Source organism: Dipodomys ordii, unplaced genomic scaffold (genome assembly GCF_000151885.1).
Source record: "Dipodomys ordii isolate 6190 unplaced genomic scaffold, Dord_2.0 Scaffold34, whole genome shotgun sequence".
Taxonomy (NCBI): domain Eukaryota; kingdom Metazoa; phylum Chordata; class Mammalia; order Rodentia; family Heteromyidae; genus Dipodomys; species Dipodomys ordii.
The window spans coordinates 4,926,081-4,943,569 of NW_012267250.1; the positions used below are offsets into that span (position 1 = coordinate 4,926,081).

General features: G+C 32.8%; 1 protein-coding gene across 14 annotated transcripts in view; it reads right to left on the bottom strand.

Annotated features, from left to right (window-relative positions):
* Nucleotides 1-17,489, bottom strand: part of Pcdh15 (protocadherin-related 15) — a 453,622-nt gene that overhangs the window by 93,853 nt on the left and 342,280 nt on the right. For all 14 annotated transcript variants that reach the window (XM_013017079.1, XM_013017081.1, XM_013017082.1 and 11 more), the window contains 2 exons: nt 11,938-12,078; nt 9,623-9,735 (listed from right to left, as the gene is read on the bottom strand). In XM_013017079.1, coding sequence (XP_012872533.1) covers nt 9,623-9,735; nt 11,938-12,078 — 254 coding nt within the window. The remainder of the gene's footprint in view (nt 1-9,622; nt 9,736-11,937; nt 12,079-17,489) is intronic.

A 17,489-nucleotide genomic window follows, 5' to 3' on the forward strand; every position in this document is an offset into this window, starting at 1 on the left:
ACCTTGAGCAAAAAGAGCTCAGGTATAGCCCTCAGGCTTTAGTTCAAGCCCCAAGACCAAGCAACGACCTCAACAAAAATTTGGCTATCAGCGAATCTGTTTCACCATGACCCAGGTATCTCCTATTTTTTTTTAAAGTTTAAAGTTCATGCCTTCCTTCTCTTTAAGCCTTAGCCATACTTGTGTCTGTTCACTCTTTCTATTTTCTTTTTCATGAATGAAACAGTTGCAAACTTTTGAGGCTAGCATCTTCTTTCTCATTTTTTGTTATTGTTTAGTTTTTGTTTTTTGCATACTTAGTTTCTTCTGTGGCATTTTATTATTTGATGTAATACTTTGCTTTCTTGTTGAATAATATTGAATTGTGTATCTTAAAATCCACCATTTTAGCAGGAAGAAAAATCAGCTAAAAAGTGCAAATATATCATTTTACAATAAATCTTTGCAGATAAATTATGAACCAAAAGAATTAATTGCTACATAAATTATCAGCCAAAAGTTTCCAATATTAATTTTTCTTCTGAAGATATAAATTATTTCAGCTATATATTTAAAATGTATGAATGGTTTTAAATATATAAGGTACAGTAATTCTTTTTTAAATAAATTTATTTTTATTGATCTGAGTCATCCCATTAATGACTCTTAAAACAACATAATTTGCAGTATCCAAAAATATTGACTCTGATTTTATGTTATAAATATAGATGAAGCAATTATTGTACAATTTACACTGTGCTTTTATTTTCTGGGTTCAAGAAGCAACAATAAAAGTAAATATTATACATGTTGTCTAAAGCTCCTAATTATTTTAAATGTCATGAGGTTTAGGATATAAAAGTGTTTGTAAATAGGTGCTATAAAATTACACTGAGATTCAATCTGGCTCTATTACTTTCTTTCTACAGAGAAACAAATCTAATTTATTTTGACGTGTTTAAATTCAATATATTTGCAAAGCAGTGCCAATTAAGGAATTGTTTTTATATCTGCTATGAGGGAACTTAATGAAAATGAGAAGAAAAATAAACACACTGGAATGCCTATTATTTTTAACCTTGGGGTAATTGCATTAGAGTGATCTGATTCTACATATTTAAGTAAGAAAATAGTTTTCTAGACATGAATCAGCAGGATAGCAATTCTTCTAGAATTCTTTGGATGAATTATAGATAAGAGAAATTAATTTAAAAAAAAACAAGTAGTTAGGTACTGATGTTTACTATCATTAAGTTTTATTTAGCTCAGATATATGAAGCATCCTGGTCCTGAAGCTGTGGAAACCAAATAATTTCCCTAACTATTTTAAAGGTAAAACTGTAACTCTGGATGTTGGTATGCTTGCTTTGTTTCACTTTTAATGTTCTCATTAATAGAGTTTATTTGAATTCCTCTTAGTGAATCTCAGACTGAGAGAATCTGCCAGAAAAATTCATTCAAATTTTTACATTTCTTGATAACATAGACCCAAATTCTGCTTTTCTAGGCTCCTGAGGTCATGATCAGAAATAACATTTGCAACAGTCTGCTGGATTGTAAAGAAAGTTTGGACATCTTGTCCAAATAATGTACTTTATTGTCATTAGCTCCTGTCTTCCTCTTCCTCCTCTCTCTACCTGGCAACAATGGATGTCTTCCCAACAAACTAGAAGTGTTCTGATTCCAATGCTGCTAACTTTGTGATTTAGCACATCTCTTTGAAATGCTACCAAGGGAGACAGCTATCTAGCTCTCTCACACCTATCACTCAGTTTCTCTAGGAGGTTAGAGACCAACTTTGATAGATACATTGCTTTAAAGATGTAGTACTACATACATTTATAAAAGCAAGAGAACATTTGCTTTTTGCTTTTGGCTAAGCCAGTTGACATGACTGAATGGCTTACAACCCTCCATTTCATCTCATAGGTCTGAGTTCAGAGTGCTAAATTCTGGCGCATATCTCAACACTCTTGAATAAGTTATTCTTGAGTATTTAAATTTGTCAGATAGAATTTTCAATCCTGAGAGCAGCCTGAGTCAGCTTAGGTGAGATCAGTACTTGCTCTTCTCAGCCAATCCATGGCACCATTAGAAATAATAATTTGTTTTGTAAATCATTAAATGTGTAAGGTCATTTATATAACACTAAATAGCTGATATAAATGAAGGACAAAAATCTAAAATAGGTTCAGTTTGGGGATGAGGAAGATGAATGGAGGGCATTTGGATGGGTGAATATTGATTAGTATATATATCAATAATTGATAATAAAATAAACATGTAAATAAAATATATAAATGAAATAATAATACATATTGTATATTACATTTAATATATAATATATATATTAAGTTTTATTTAGCTCACATTCATGGAGCATATTGGTCCTGAATCTGTGGAAAACAAATAATTTCCTTAGTTTAAAGGTAAAACTGTAACCCTATATGTTCGTAAGCTTGCTTTGTTTCATTTTTAATTGCTATCATTAACAGAGTTTATTTGAATTCCTCTCAGTGGCTCTCAGAATGTAAAAACTTGCCAGAGAAATTATATACATATGCATATATGTATATATATATATATATATATGTGAAATAGAACAATGGAACCTTTGGAAATTGACAGGAGGAGGTGTGATGGTAGAGATGGAAGGTCCTAATCAGGATAGGTTGGATGTATATAAAGAACATCACAGTAACTCCTGGATGCAACTTGTATATGTTAACAAAACTGGGAAATAAATGAATAAATAATGATGAAAGAAAAAAGTCTGCAATGAACAAGAATATTTCAAGTGTCACAGATCACCAAAAACTTATAGAATAACTTTGGCTATTGACATTTACATTGGGAGTTACAAATGATAAGAAAACTCAATTTATGAAAACCCTTGTTTTGTCCATAGGCCAAGTTTAAAAGTAAAGAGGGTAAAATTATCTCCTTTTACTCTAAAGTGTGTCTTCTTTGGAGAAATTAAAGACTATATCGATATGATGAAAATTTATCCTGATCCCTTCATGAACTTAAAATCCATCTGTTGAGAATAAACCATATTAAAAAACAGAATTCTGTTTGAATTATATATGTTTGCCATTAATAAAAAACTTTCCTGCTTTCACTTATTTACAACTTCCTGATGTATGTTTTCTTATCATGTATTTTTCTGTATGTGATTTTGATTTTATTATATTTAAAAATGGAATAGGGCCAAGTAGAAAATTTACTAGACATAGAATTCAAGGTTTGAAGATTAATTCAGTGACATAGATATAAAACAGCAGAGGAATTTGGACATGAATGACCTCACAGGTATGCATTGGTCACAAAATAAAATGCCATGATTTTGAATCAACACTTTGCATAAAAACCTACCTTCTTTACAGAGTGGAGAAACACAGTGACCTTTCATGACCACCCCTCTATACATGTCTTTTGCCTGTATAAAAGCATTCTATGCCTTTCCAATTTCTCTGTGATAATAAAAATCATCATTAATATGGTATGGCCCAATCTACTTCTCCAGACTCATCAAATTAAGTCTTTACCAATTTTGCCTCAGAAATATGTTAGTATTAATTACTAATAAAATGAAATCATTGTATCTCATTAAATGTTTCACTTGAACCAAAATGATTCACAGATAACATCCAATAAAAAGACCCTGCAATGGATATAAATATTTGTGCTGAAAATCCTGCCTAATTTCCTACCAGGGACTTTAAGTGAATAGTATGAAATTTAGTACAGGTTTTCCAATAATGCTGTCTTAATCCAGAAACACACAAAAAAAGATGAAACCCTGTACCACCTTGAAGATGTGGAGAAATCCAGTTCCATGTTGGGCTAGAGGGAGCTTAATAAAGCTGTGCAGATAAATTATCAGAGTCAATTTTTCATTGGACAGGTAAAGTAAATTATTTTTATAAACAATTTTAATACAATAAGAAGACAGGGAAGGTTATCCTCACATAAACCCAACTCTCATGGTAGCAATAATTCAGAATTAAAATATGAAACAAGTTTCATAATCAAGTTATGCTTTGAGCATGGATTGATTTTGTATAATATTAATAGATTTTGTGTCATTTTTATTTCATATATTTTTAGAATCAAGACCAAATGCTTCCCTTTGCTTACTTATTATAAAGAATCTAAAATCTCCAGGATTAAATTTGTATGATTTATATAAGAATGAATCAGAAAGTTTCTTAATGTAAATTTAATTCTGTGAATCAGTGATGCAGGCTTTAACTTCTTATTCACACTTTTCTTAGCTATTGTGATATATCTTTTATTTTTCACAGTACAGTAGAGAGCATGAAAGTAGATATCCCCAGATTACCAATTATACCTTTGTTTTCTATTTTAAATAACAAGAGATACAAAATTAGCTCATACTAGTCAACAAGTACCATTTTTTTTAATCGGACAGGAAAATTGGGAATATTACTTTTGTCTAGAGAATATCTGAATTTTTTTCAAATTCTTTATTGTGATTAAATGATCATATAATTTCCCAAATTTCACAGTATTGTGGGATAGTGATGCTTAGTTAAAGTCACAAACAATTCTAACTTTCATGGGGCAAATTCTCTATCATGGTTTATAACATTTATGAGTTCTATGAGCTTTGCAATACAGTTATTTCTTCCACATTGGGTGATATCTACATTTCTTTTGTTTTGCATAGCATCAGCTGTTCCCTCTTTCCTACTTGTTCCCTCCCTCCCATTGCTGAGATTGAGTTGCTTAGTTCAAGGCTAACATGCTCATTTGTATAGTATTTCAATTTTGTTTATATTTTAAATTTGAATAATGTTAGAAAATGGGAAGCAATTTTATTTTGACTATACTAGAAATATATCAACTTAAGAAGTTAACAAAAATATTTAACAACACGACTCTTCACTTGTTTATATGATCAGAGCAAATAAACTAAATTGTTATTTTTGTGGAAATTGTTTTTTTGTAAATCACAAATACAAATGTACCATTAGAAAAACAGCTGATGATAAAAGTTAGTACACTTCCATTTAAATGAATATAAAAGATATGCCTGCATTAACATATTTTTGGAAAATTTGTAAGAAAAAACTGCTTTGATTAGCTTTATGATAAACTATGTAAGCTGTACCATTTTCCACTCAGAATCAATATTCACTTTTAGACTGCATGATCTATTTCAGACATGTTGACCTTTCCACGGCATTTACTTCTGAACCTGGTGACAAGTAAATTCTGGTGTGGATACGAGTCCATCATCCTGAGATGAAGGTCAAATGGTATTTCTGCAAATGCTAACATATTTGACCTACAGGATCTGATCCATTCTCAGCCTTATTAACTGCTTAACTCTTATTAGGATTTTGACAGTTTCTGTATATTCAATGAGAGTTGCATTAATTAATTTGATATGACAGCATTACCATTTTTACAGATTACCAAACATAATAAATGATGGGAAAAACTCATAAAGTATGCACATATGCTTACCATGAAGATAAAATGCTTGAATTCTCTTGCTGTGCTAGGATCAAGACACTGCTTGCAGTACATAGCTGAGAATAACAATAATTCTAAGGCAGGTATCTTCCTTGAAGAATGTGACTGGAGGACTAGCTGATTTCTTTATGGGAATGCACCTAAATGTCATAGCATACTCCAATGACACATTAATCCCTCTTCTTCACTGGATTTCAGAATGTAATACCATCTCAGTGTTCTCTCTGCCTTACCCTGTATCCTCCAAAATTCTCTCCCACTTGTGCTCCCTCAATACCATTCTTCCTTGTTAAATCTCATACTGATGTCTTATTGTTGTAGGATCTGAATTAGCAACACAGGGCAGGGAGATGGAAAATACATAAAGGATTTTATTTTTTAGTATTTTGATGGACATAAGGTAAAATTTAAATATTAAGTCATGATGAAACTTAAGGCCAATAAAAATGAAGACATTTAATAGATATAAATATTGACCTTTAATATATGTATATATGTAAATTAGGTCTTAATATACCCATACATATTAAAGAAAAATTAACAAGTTAGTTGATATTTAATTATATTAATTTATGTATATGCTCCTCATTAGTGGCACAGAATACCAGTTCAGCACTATTCTCTTCCTAACAAGCACAAACCTTTTCAAAATGCTGTCCTCCAAATTGGGCCTGAAGGTCTTAATTTCCTTTTATGTTTTAATTCTATTTTTATTTTTAATGTCTCTTATTGTTGGTACAGCTAAAAATTGGAGAAGCCACATTTTGAGACATTGAATCTTGGAGTCTTTATTAAAAGGCTGTCGGCCGCTTGGTGGATTCCTGTCTCAAAGACCAGCAGCCAGCAAATAGACTTAACACTGTTAGGAAATTGAGCCATGAAGGCCAGAGAGGAAAGAAAGAACAAAAACAATACAAAGAAACCAATTCAGCTCCAATGGAGAACTGAAGTGGGACACCACGGTTTCTTGAGAACTGACAGGAGAGAGGAGGCAGGACAAAAACACGGAGACCAGGATGGTCTCCTGGCGCTGGGCTGTTCCAGGCTTAAATTGCAGGGTCACAGGAAACTCAAGTCCCAGGCACTGGACTGACAGGGTGAGTAACCTATCTGTTAAGTGCCCACCCCTGCCTCCAGGAATTCAGGCATGCCCATCACCTGGGTTGTGGGGGCTACGCCTTCTCCACCCACCATGAAGACAAGATGCAAAACCCTACCATCCACCATATGGCCAAGATGCACGGCCAGACCTGATCTACCTACTTCAGTATTGTCTACATTTAAACAATCCTCAGAAGGATAGGTTAATAAGCCTTAGACAAGGAATGGTAGAGATCACTTTCTTCCACATTTCATCAGAATTGAACTTAATTACATGGCTTCACATAGCAAATGAAGCTGGGTCAGCTTTTACACTACCTTCTCAACTTTCACTTAAATTACAACATCTGTGAAAGTTTAACTTAATTCAATTGTTTGCATCAGTCTAAGCCATAGTACCTGCTTACCATTTTTGATATAACTTTCTTTTTTATATTTTTTTAGTATTCCTGGGTGTCTGATGAGACAAAAAGAAATCAGTTTTTTTAGGACTCATATAGTACTGAGTCCATCATGACAATATTGTTTCTTAAATACACTCTATGCATAAGTCATAGGATATAAAATTACTAAATTCAACTTATAACTTAGAATAACAGGTAAATTGAGACAATCCAGGGCAAGTTTACAGTTTTTAGAAAAGGTTTGGAAGGTCAAGGTTTTCTTATTTCTACTTCTGTGACTGCCTTTAATTATAGCCCCAATTAATTGGTTAGCTTTTTGTTCTTAGTGTTAAGAGCTTTATTAATAGAATCTATTTGTAGTTAGCTGTTACACCCACAGATGGTATGACATGGTAACTTTTCCTTTGAATAAAGCATTTGTAGTTTTTAAATGTAATATTGAACAATGACACTTAACAAAGAAAGTGGAATCTATCTATGACCTTGATCTCAGTGCCTCATCATTTTAGCTGAAAGAGATAACGAGCAGTGCACTATTTTGAGACGTCTAGAAGCATGCTTCTATTAATAAGAAGTGAGCTCTCCATGAAAACCCAGAAACGAACAATGTCCTTTTTTAAAGGGGAGTTGTCACTGTATCAGAAACTTCTTCTCTTGGGGTTTCAAAGGAATGACTAGATTTGAGGCAAGTGTTTTTGGAAAACAAAACCTTTTGTTGGTTTGAAACTGTGAGGCTTGGTTTTGATGTAGAACATAGAATAATATACTTTTGATAAGTAACATGCCTACTAGTAAAGTTAGTGATTTTTCATTTGTTTAGTTCTTAAGAATCCCAATGTTATACATAGTCAGAGAAGTTCCTCCAAAAGCAAGAAAAAAGTATATTCCTTACCAATTTCAAGTCCACAGCTTACCATAGAATACAAATGAAGAGAAATGGTAATAGACATACAGGAGAAAAATATGAACTTTGAATCACATTGAGTGAGGATTTTTGTTTTAGATAGTTACATGTAAATGGCTTGTATATGTGCTATTGTCCAGTAATAGCATAAATAATTTAAATTAGTGCTAGAATACTGTAAAGGTAAATATTTATGACAGGAGAAAATCATTTGGCTTGTGATGCATCCGGTACTTCATTCCTTCATACCCTCACCACAAATTCTATAAACTCCTCTATGATCTCCAATTTGAGATTATAGAGAAGTTTTCTTGGTTTTAAATTAGGATCAAATCCAGACTCCCAATTCATCTCAGGATAGACTAAACTACTGAAGTATAGTGCAGATTCAAATGTCGATTGTTATTGTATATGCATTTACTCTTAGATGTAGATATTCTCTTTTATGCTTTGGGGGGAATGGCCTAAGTTTGATATTGCCTTCATGATGTAGTTCCGAACTATTCAGGTATAGTTAGTTATCTATTCAACTTCCTTCCTCAATGTTGTTTTTACAGTGTTTTTTTAAGCCATTTTGATGAATAACTTTATTTGTATAAGCAGAAACTACTAATGGTATATGTTCATAATGAAAGTCAGTCACCAGCAATTAAAAACAGTAATCATCCCTAGCTTCAAAAAAGTTTGTACTAATGAGACATTTTTTATATGTCTCTTTTCAGGACTGTGTGCCACCTATAAGTAATGAATTTGCTGAAAATATAATGAAATAAAAATTACTTACTATATGATTTGTTTATAATTGTATGAGAGTAAACAGATTTGGAATGTTGATATTTTATCTATAGAGACCCAGACAAAGACAAACATGAATCTATCTATCTATCTATCTATCTATCTATCTAATTTATCATCCATCCCTTGATAAACAATTGGATTACATTTGTAAATGGAAGATTTGGGAAGATAATTAGAATTAGATGAGATTAAAAAGTACGCACCCATCAATTGATTTGTTGTCTCTTAGAAAATGTAAGCTTGTGGCCTCTCTGTCTCTGTCTCTGTCTGTCTGTCTATCTTCTCTCTCTCTCTTTTATATACAACAGGGAGATAGCTTTCTGTTAGTGATTAAGAAAGACCAAGCCTGGCATAGGGAAAGCATGATCTTGAACCTTTATTTCTCAATATAGTAACAGTGAAAATATAAGTACCTGTTTTTCTTAAATCACTCGATTTATGGCATTTTATTATAGCACTGTCTGACTAATTAAGTCACCTATAACATATAATACATAATAATATGAAAATATACAGAAAGACTGATTAGATGAAAATATCATTGCAGAGTACCTTTTAGAAATGGGTATACATTGCCAGATATACCACAGCTGGCTATAATGAGAAACTGAAAGTCAACATCTCCTTATTGAGATCATTAATGAATTAGAATTGGAAGACAAAAGTACAATGTTATATATAATTTTGCCAAGCTTGCTTTTGCTATTTTGAAACAAGCCATGATTCCTTACAGCATTAGTTAAATAGGTATATCTTATACTAAATTTTCATGTTCAAAACATTAAATGCTAAAACACATATTATAGTAATTTTGAAATCAATCTGGAATTAGAAGCTAATCTTATCATTAGGTACATATTAAGTCAATTTGGAGTGTTCACCAAATTATATTACATAGTTCACTTATCTTAAACTTCATGGGAATCCATACCTGTATTCCTCTTGTGTGAATCGTGGGATTTCTCCAGGGTGTAAGACCAGAATTTTCACTGTGGCACTGCTTGACATTACTGGCTCACCATCATCAAAAGCAACAACCACCAACTTAAAGAGTTAGAAAAATCCATGTTAAAGATTAAAACCAGGAAGAAAATGAAAGCATCATTAGAGATTTAAAATATTAATCATTGGGCCATTTACTAGTGGCTACTGTCTATTATCCTAGTTATTCAAGAGGATGACAGCTGAGGATTGCAGTTCAAAAACAAAATGGGCAGGAAAGACCATGAGACTCTTATCACCAAAATCCAGAAATGAAATTGTGGCCAGGAGCCAGGCGCCGGTGGCTCACGCCTGTAATCCTAGCTACTCAAGCTGAGATCTGAGGATGGCGGTTCAAAGCAGGAAAGTCCATAAGACTCTTTATCTCCAATAAAAATCACTAGAAAACAGGAAGTGGCGCTGTTGCTCAAGTGGTAGAGCGCTCACCTTGAGCTGAAGAGCTGAGGGACAGCGCCCAAGCCCACAATTCAAGCCCCAAGACCGACCAACCTCCCCCCACCCCGTCCAAAAAAAAAAAAAAGAGAAAGAAATTGTGGCCAGGGGGTAAAGTGCTACCAAAAAAAAAAAAGAAGAAGAAGAAGAAGAAAGAAAAGAGAAGAAGATAAGGAAAATTCCCCATGTCTTTAGTTCAAGCTTCTGAACTGACACAAAAACAAATAAAAATAAATAAAATATTAATAATTGGGCATTCTAGTCCCAGTAGTGGAAGCAATGCTCATTTTTATTCTACCCAAGAGGTACATCCACATGCAATCTTCACAGAAAATTGCATTTTTATTTGCCTGTACCAAAAACTCAGAAATGTTAGAATCTGGGCTGGGAAGGTGGCTCAGTGGTAGAGTGCTTGCCTTGCATGCATGAGGCCCAGGGTTCAATTTCTCTGCACCACATAAGCAGAAAAAAGAACCCAGGAGTGGTGCTGTTGTTCAAGTGGTAGAGAGCCAGCCTTGAGCTGGGGAGCTGAGGGACAGTGCCCAGGCCCAGAGTTCAGGCCCCATGACTGGACCCCCCCCTCAAAAAAAATGTTAGTAACTCTATTCAACAGACACACACACACACACACACACACACACACACACACACACACACACACGACTATCAATAAAACCAGGAGCACGATATAACCTTTCTCCAATTTACCAACTATTTCCTGAAACTCTGCTGCTGCTTACAATAAACACACTCCTTTTCTTGCTTCAACACACTTATTAAAAAAAGTGTTAAATTCAGTCACATCAATAGCAAAAACCTAATGAGTTGGTTTATAAGAGGAAATTAATTTTCCAGAGAGTTAATTGTGTACAAGATAACAGAAAACTACTGCTCCACTGTAGAGGATAAAATTGGAAATCTTTACAATTTAACACATTTGGTTACAGAATCCCTTCAAAATACACTATAAAAATAAAGTTCATGCAGTGTAGCAGAAATAATTCAAACAATACAAACTAAAATTTTATCCTGATGATGTGATATCTATATATGCTTGTGACCACAGTGGGTTTATAACAGATGACTATCTTTAATAATGAAACCACACAAAGAAAATTTGTACTGTTTATTTTAAGGCATGGCATCATTTTCAAAATTCTTTCTCTGAAATAAATGTGCCTTTTAAATAGTCAGATTACTAATTTAATGTAAGTCAATATATATATATAGAAGCCCATAACCCAGCCTCATCCTGAAAGTCACAGTTAATATCACTGGTTTGATACCAATTAATAAGCAGAATAGTTTTCCCAAACAATGTTAAAGTTATGTGAGGCAGAGTGGTTATTGATATTCAGAAGGTTAAATAAGCAGGGAATTTCAAAGACTTTATTCACAGTGACAAAATTAATCCTATGACTGAAAAAGTGGAAATGCTTAGAAAGTAATAAAATAGATTACTTCACATAGGTAATAATCATATCATTAAAAAAGTAGCATTAGTAGAGTTGGTCAGTTTGAGCAATATGTAAATGAGTTAAAAGTACTATATATGATATGATCATGTTATTTTAAAACATATTTTATAATTGCATTTATTTATCATAAGAATAAAAATAAAAATGATGGTATCTAATCTTTTTTCTTTTTTCTTAATTTTCACTCTAAGTTTCTGTGAAGAGATTATGTTTTATAATTCAAAAGATTAAAGTGAGAAAATGGGAAGATAAAAATACAATATTGACATTTCTCAAGATAAACTTTCAATCAAAAGTTAAATGTCAAATAGAATAAAGAAAATGACTCACTGACCTTAAAAATAGTCGTAGGTTCTTCATTAAGATTGACTCGAGTTATTACTCTTCCAGAATCTTCTTCTACATCAAAAATACTAGCAGGGTAAGGAAATTGCACATCATCAACTCTGTACCTTACACGACTTGCAGGTAACCCCTAAAATGAAATGACCCATCATCAATCCATTGTACAGAATGAAAACAAATGTATTTTTTTAAAGAGTGGTCTCATAGAAACAAACAAGATATAAACACATTATTTTTTATTTTCGTATACTCAGTTGAAATGTAGCCAAAGATTTAATTCTTATAACTTATGACAAATCAATGTGAATTAAGTAAGTGCTAAATTGCTATAGGCCAATTCCATTATCTATATAACAAAAAATTAGCAGTTTATAATGAATATCTACTATTCCATATTCTTTTATATCATAGGAATCAAGTCTCCCTTTCCAAACACCTAGTGTCTCTCTAACATGTTATTGTTTGTCACAATAATATTTTTTAATTATACTTAACTGTATGAGACTCAGAAAATGATGAAGTATAGAGAAATGTGTTTAAGTGCAGGCATGTACATAGAATAAGAAGCAGCAAAAAATTTACTATCTATTCTGTGCTGATTAACATGTTAAATGTTTACAGGAATCACTTAAATTAAACCATATAAGATACTTTAAGGTAACAATGATAGAAGAGATGGAAACAGTAATAATAAACTAATGACAACTAACATTTGTTGAATATTCACTATGTGCAAAAATTGTGATGATGCCTGTGTACTCCATTACCCATTTTGTTTCTAAAGAACTTGAGACTTGCAGGAACATGAACAATGCATCTTTGTCTCAAAATCAGGCCTAATATATATTAGAACACCAAATAAAAACCATACTAAAAGAAGAAAGAGTTGATAATTTTGAAACCGTATCAAAAACCATAATAATGAAAATGGTCTAAATTTTGTTGGATATCCTCACATAAATTATGTCTTTGACTGATTTTATTTTGGATTATTTAGAATGCAAATGAGGGTTAGCCCTTTAATATTTTTAGTGCTAAAGATGGTAAATCTCTTACTTCTTAAAACTCAGAGTGTAGACACAAAACTATTATGTGCCCAAGTTTTCCTTCAACCCTATGCCTCTTACACTACTAGTTATTCACAGAGGAAAAAAATATAATTGGCATTATCATAATGTAGGAAAGATAACATGTCTCAACATGTTTTCTGATATATAATGGGAATATAAGATAGGATTATGGTCCAAGCCAACCCAGGCATACGTGTTAATTTCTCCCTCAGCTGTGACTAACAAAAAGGGCTGGGAGAAAGATCATATGGTAGAGTGCCTCCTTAGAAAAGCAGACTTTCAGTTCAAACTCTCATGTTAAAATAGATGGGAAAAAAGAAAAATGAAAAAGTAAAGGGAAAGGGAAAAGCTAGGTGTCAGCATTTTACACCTGTAATCCTTGTTTGAGGCAGGCTGAGGTAGAAAAACTCATTAGAATTTATCTACAAATTAACTAACAAAAGACAGGCATTTATTCAAGTGATATTGTGTCAGCCTATTAAGCAAACCAACCGGGCAAGCATGAGATTTTGAGTTCAAACCAGAGGAACACCAGGAAGAAAAGAGAAAGTAAGTAGATATTCACTTAATTTTATTCTGTAGTCAATGAATCCATTAAAATATGTCTTCTCTGATTCAGGTATTTAGATATTTGGAATAAAAGGAAATTCATATAGTAAAGTTATACAATGTAAAATTTCAAATGGAGAGTACACAATTGGAAGCAATACAATTGCTCCAAAGTTAGCAGTCCATCCCATAATTTGCAAAATATCATGACTGAAAAAGGCCTTTTAGTTTGTTTAATTTTCTTTATAGCTTATTCTACTGTTGTAGTTATCTTGAGGAGGGAGTCTTTTAAATATATTTTTTATTGTAAAGATACTGTACAGAGGGGTTATAGTTACATGGGAAGGTAATGAATCCATTTCCTATGGAGGATTGTTACACGCTCCTTTATATTTCCCCTACCATCTCTTTCCTCCCCACCTTTCCAACTCCTCCCTCCCCTCTTCCACCCTCCTACCACCCTGCAAAGTTGTAAAGTTCATTTTCAACATACTGTCTTGTACATCTCATTGTTACAATGGGTCATCCTGTTACCTTATTTCAGCATTTTGTTATGTCCCTTCCCCTCCCCAAATTAGATAAATGTATATACAAGATACAGGGCACCAGAATCAAATACAGTGACAACAGAGGTTGTATACCATGGGGAAAGAATTCTATGCCTACATCAGAAAGAATGATACCACCCCATTTGTTAGGGAATGTGAAGACTTGGAAAAAATTAAGTGAAGTAAGTCAGATTCAGAGAAACATAGGTCCCACCGTTTCCCTTATCTGTAATAATTAGTATATGACTAAGACAAGAAGAAGAGGTCAAAAGCTATGTATGTATGACCATATAAGCTGATGCTAAGCGAAATGAACACAAGAGGTTTTTTATCTTTATTGCTGTTCTTAATGTACTTATAATGTACAAAATGAAAAGGGAGTCTTAAAGGTCAAAAATTACAGGAAGAATTTATCAAGACATAAACATTGATTTAATAGGAATGCTGTAAAAATTGTGCACAGTGAGTTTTCTCAGAAGGCAGTGGTGTCTAAGGTGGAATTTACTATTATTCTTTACCTCGGATTCTTTTGAAGGGTAAATGATGTTGAAGTACTTCTTTAATATTTATGGAAATTGAGGGCATGTGAGAATCAAAGCAAAAGAGCTTTTTAAAATATCCTAATTTACCATGGAATTTATCACTATAAATTAAGCACAGCCCATCATATGGAAGAGTATGCCTACAGATATTCAGGTTTTAGAAGTATGAAAGAGCTGGTTCAGCAATCTATTTTAATGTCACCTTATACTTACCACTATAGGTCTATATTATATATATATGCATACATAAATAAGATACTGAAAATATTTGCTACATGATAAATATCTGAGGACCTTTTATTTTCCCTAAGATAAAAACTAGCTAACTTCGTTATCCATAAATTTCACATAGCCATTTCAAACTGATCTCTATATTATCTGTGATTAGCTTATTACTCTTTCTGCATTATTTTGATCAACTATTTATCTTTATATGTCTGGAAGAAAATCTTGACTCAGTTTGATTGTGACTTTATTTTGTCTGTGATTTTCATTGCTAGGTGCAATAGTTGTCAATTATATGACTTTAATGTTTTCATGTGTTTCCATTGCCAATCTGGGTTGTTTGCATTTTTAATGATGGTAACAGACACCAACTAGTCTTCTGCTTTTATTATCTTATAGAATAAAAATTTTATATCAGTGGAGGTAATTTTCACTAATAGGAACCTTTGATTTATGTCACAGTTCTGTTTGTACAATTAGTTAACAATTTCATTTTTACATAACAAACTGAGTCTCAAAAATCATTTACCACATTTCTTATTTATATGTGATTTTGCATTTTTCTCAATGATAGGTATTTATTAAACCAGACATAGCTCTAAATCACATTACATACAGGATATTCAAAATAAAGTATATAATTTAAGCTTAAAAGAGGTGGTTGTGTAAGGCTGTTAGAAAACCTATTAAATCTCATTTAGTTTTGTTGGTTAATGTTTATGATATTAAAATTTTATTTCATGAGGTATATTCTATCCAAAGGAAAAAAATAGTATTGATAAACCTCTTTGGCATTAGTAGGATATTTTTTTTGGGGGGGGGGTCCGGTCGTAGGGCCTGAACTCTGGGCCTGGGCGCTGTCCCTCAGCTCTTCAGCTCAAGGCTAGCGCTCTACCACTTGAGCCACAGCGCCACTTCCGGCTTTTTTCTTTTTGCTTATGTGGTGCTGAGGAATCGAACCCAGGGCCTCAGGCATGCAAGGCAAGTGCTCTACCACTGAGCCACCTTCCCAGCCCCATTAGTAGGATACTCATGGTATTCTTCCAGTTGAACCATCACCCCAGCCCTCTTATATTCAGTCATTTTTTTCATGTAAGGTCTCTCATTTTTGCCTGGGGCCTGTCTCAGATGCTGACGCCCCTACGTATGGTCTTCCACACAGCTGGGAACACAGACATGAAACAATATGCCCATTTTTATTGGTTGAGATCAAGTTTTGTGAGTGTTTGCCTATGCTGGAGTTTTGATCTTTGATACTCTCAATTTCTGCTTTGGGAGTAGCTGGGATTACAGGCCTGGTTACTTCACTCATCCTACCAGTTCAAGTAAACAAAACTGCCTGTATACACCTTTCCCTTCATAAGAAGAAAAAAATGCCTCACTGGTCCTGAGAAGAAGAACAGTATTTAATCCTGAAACAATTGTACTGCTGATATTAAGATGTAATATCAATAATATAGTTCTTCATAACAATGTATGTCTTGTGTCATATATCATTATATATATATATCATTATAATGTTACATGATATATTATGTATAGCATGTGATGGAAAAAATGATGCTAATTCTTAAAACACAGAGATTAGTCTTTTCTAGATATTACAAATGCATAAACTTTCTCAGAAAGCCCTTCTTTTGGTATCCATTTTCACCTTAAATTCTAATTATACTCCTTTGTCATTTTAAAGACCAAGCCCCAATAGTTTTACCATAGGCTTTCTTTCTAATTAAGTATTTGAGACCAAAGGGATTCAGGCCCCGCTTCATCTCAGTTTTTGCAAGCTGACATTCACAGTGAAAGCTATTCTTGATTATTTCCCTATTTAGCTTTGATACTAAGGAAAGGAACCACTGAGATGTGTATATTCCTCTTCTGGCTACAGGGTCAGAAATCATAGTTAGCAACTACAGGTTTTTAAAGCCAGAGTTTCTGTTACATTGCTAGCAATAACCTTCATCAATGCAACATAACAACACAAGCCAAGCCTATACAGGGAGTGGTGAGAAATAGATGGATATATATATACATATATATATATATATACACACATACACACATATGTATCTCCACATATATATACTTGATACATATACATGAGTGTATATGTTGTATGTATAATAAATATTATATATTGTATGTGTATATACACTATATATGTTTAAAGGCTCTGTGAATAATTCACTACTAAATGATAATGAAAATAATTAAACTTTCTGAGAAATTGGTCATAATTAGCAAATACTCATTAGTGGCATCATGGAATTTTAATGGGTATATATCACAAGGAAGAAACAGTGGCAATATTTTCATGCTCTAAAGAGCAGGAAGTTTACCCTTGAATGACTGAGGTAGCTAGTAATGACACTTGTGAAAATATTACAAGTAATTCCTCGCATAGCTTAAATCAGCTCTGAAAGGCTAATTCTCAAAGGATTAGAGGACATAAAATACTTCAAAGTTGCAATTTTCTCTTTGTAAATATACCTTCCTTAAAAAAATACTGAGTATTTCAGAACATTTTTTAAACCAAATACTATTTAGGACTTTCATGATCTTTCCTGATTTTGTCAATATCAAAACCTGAAAAAAGTTCTAAATGTCGAA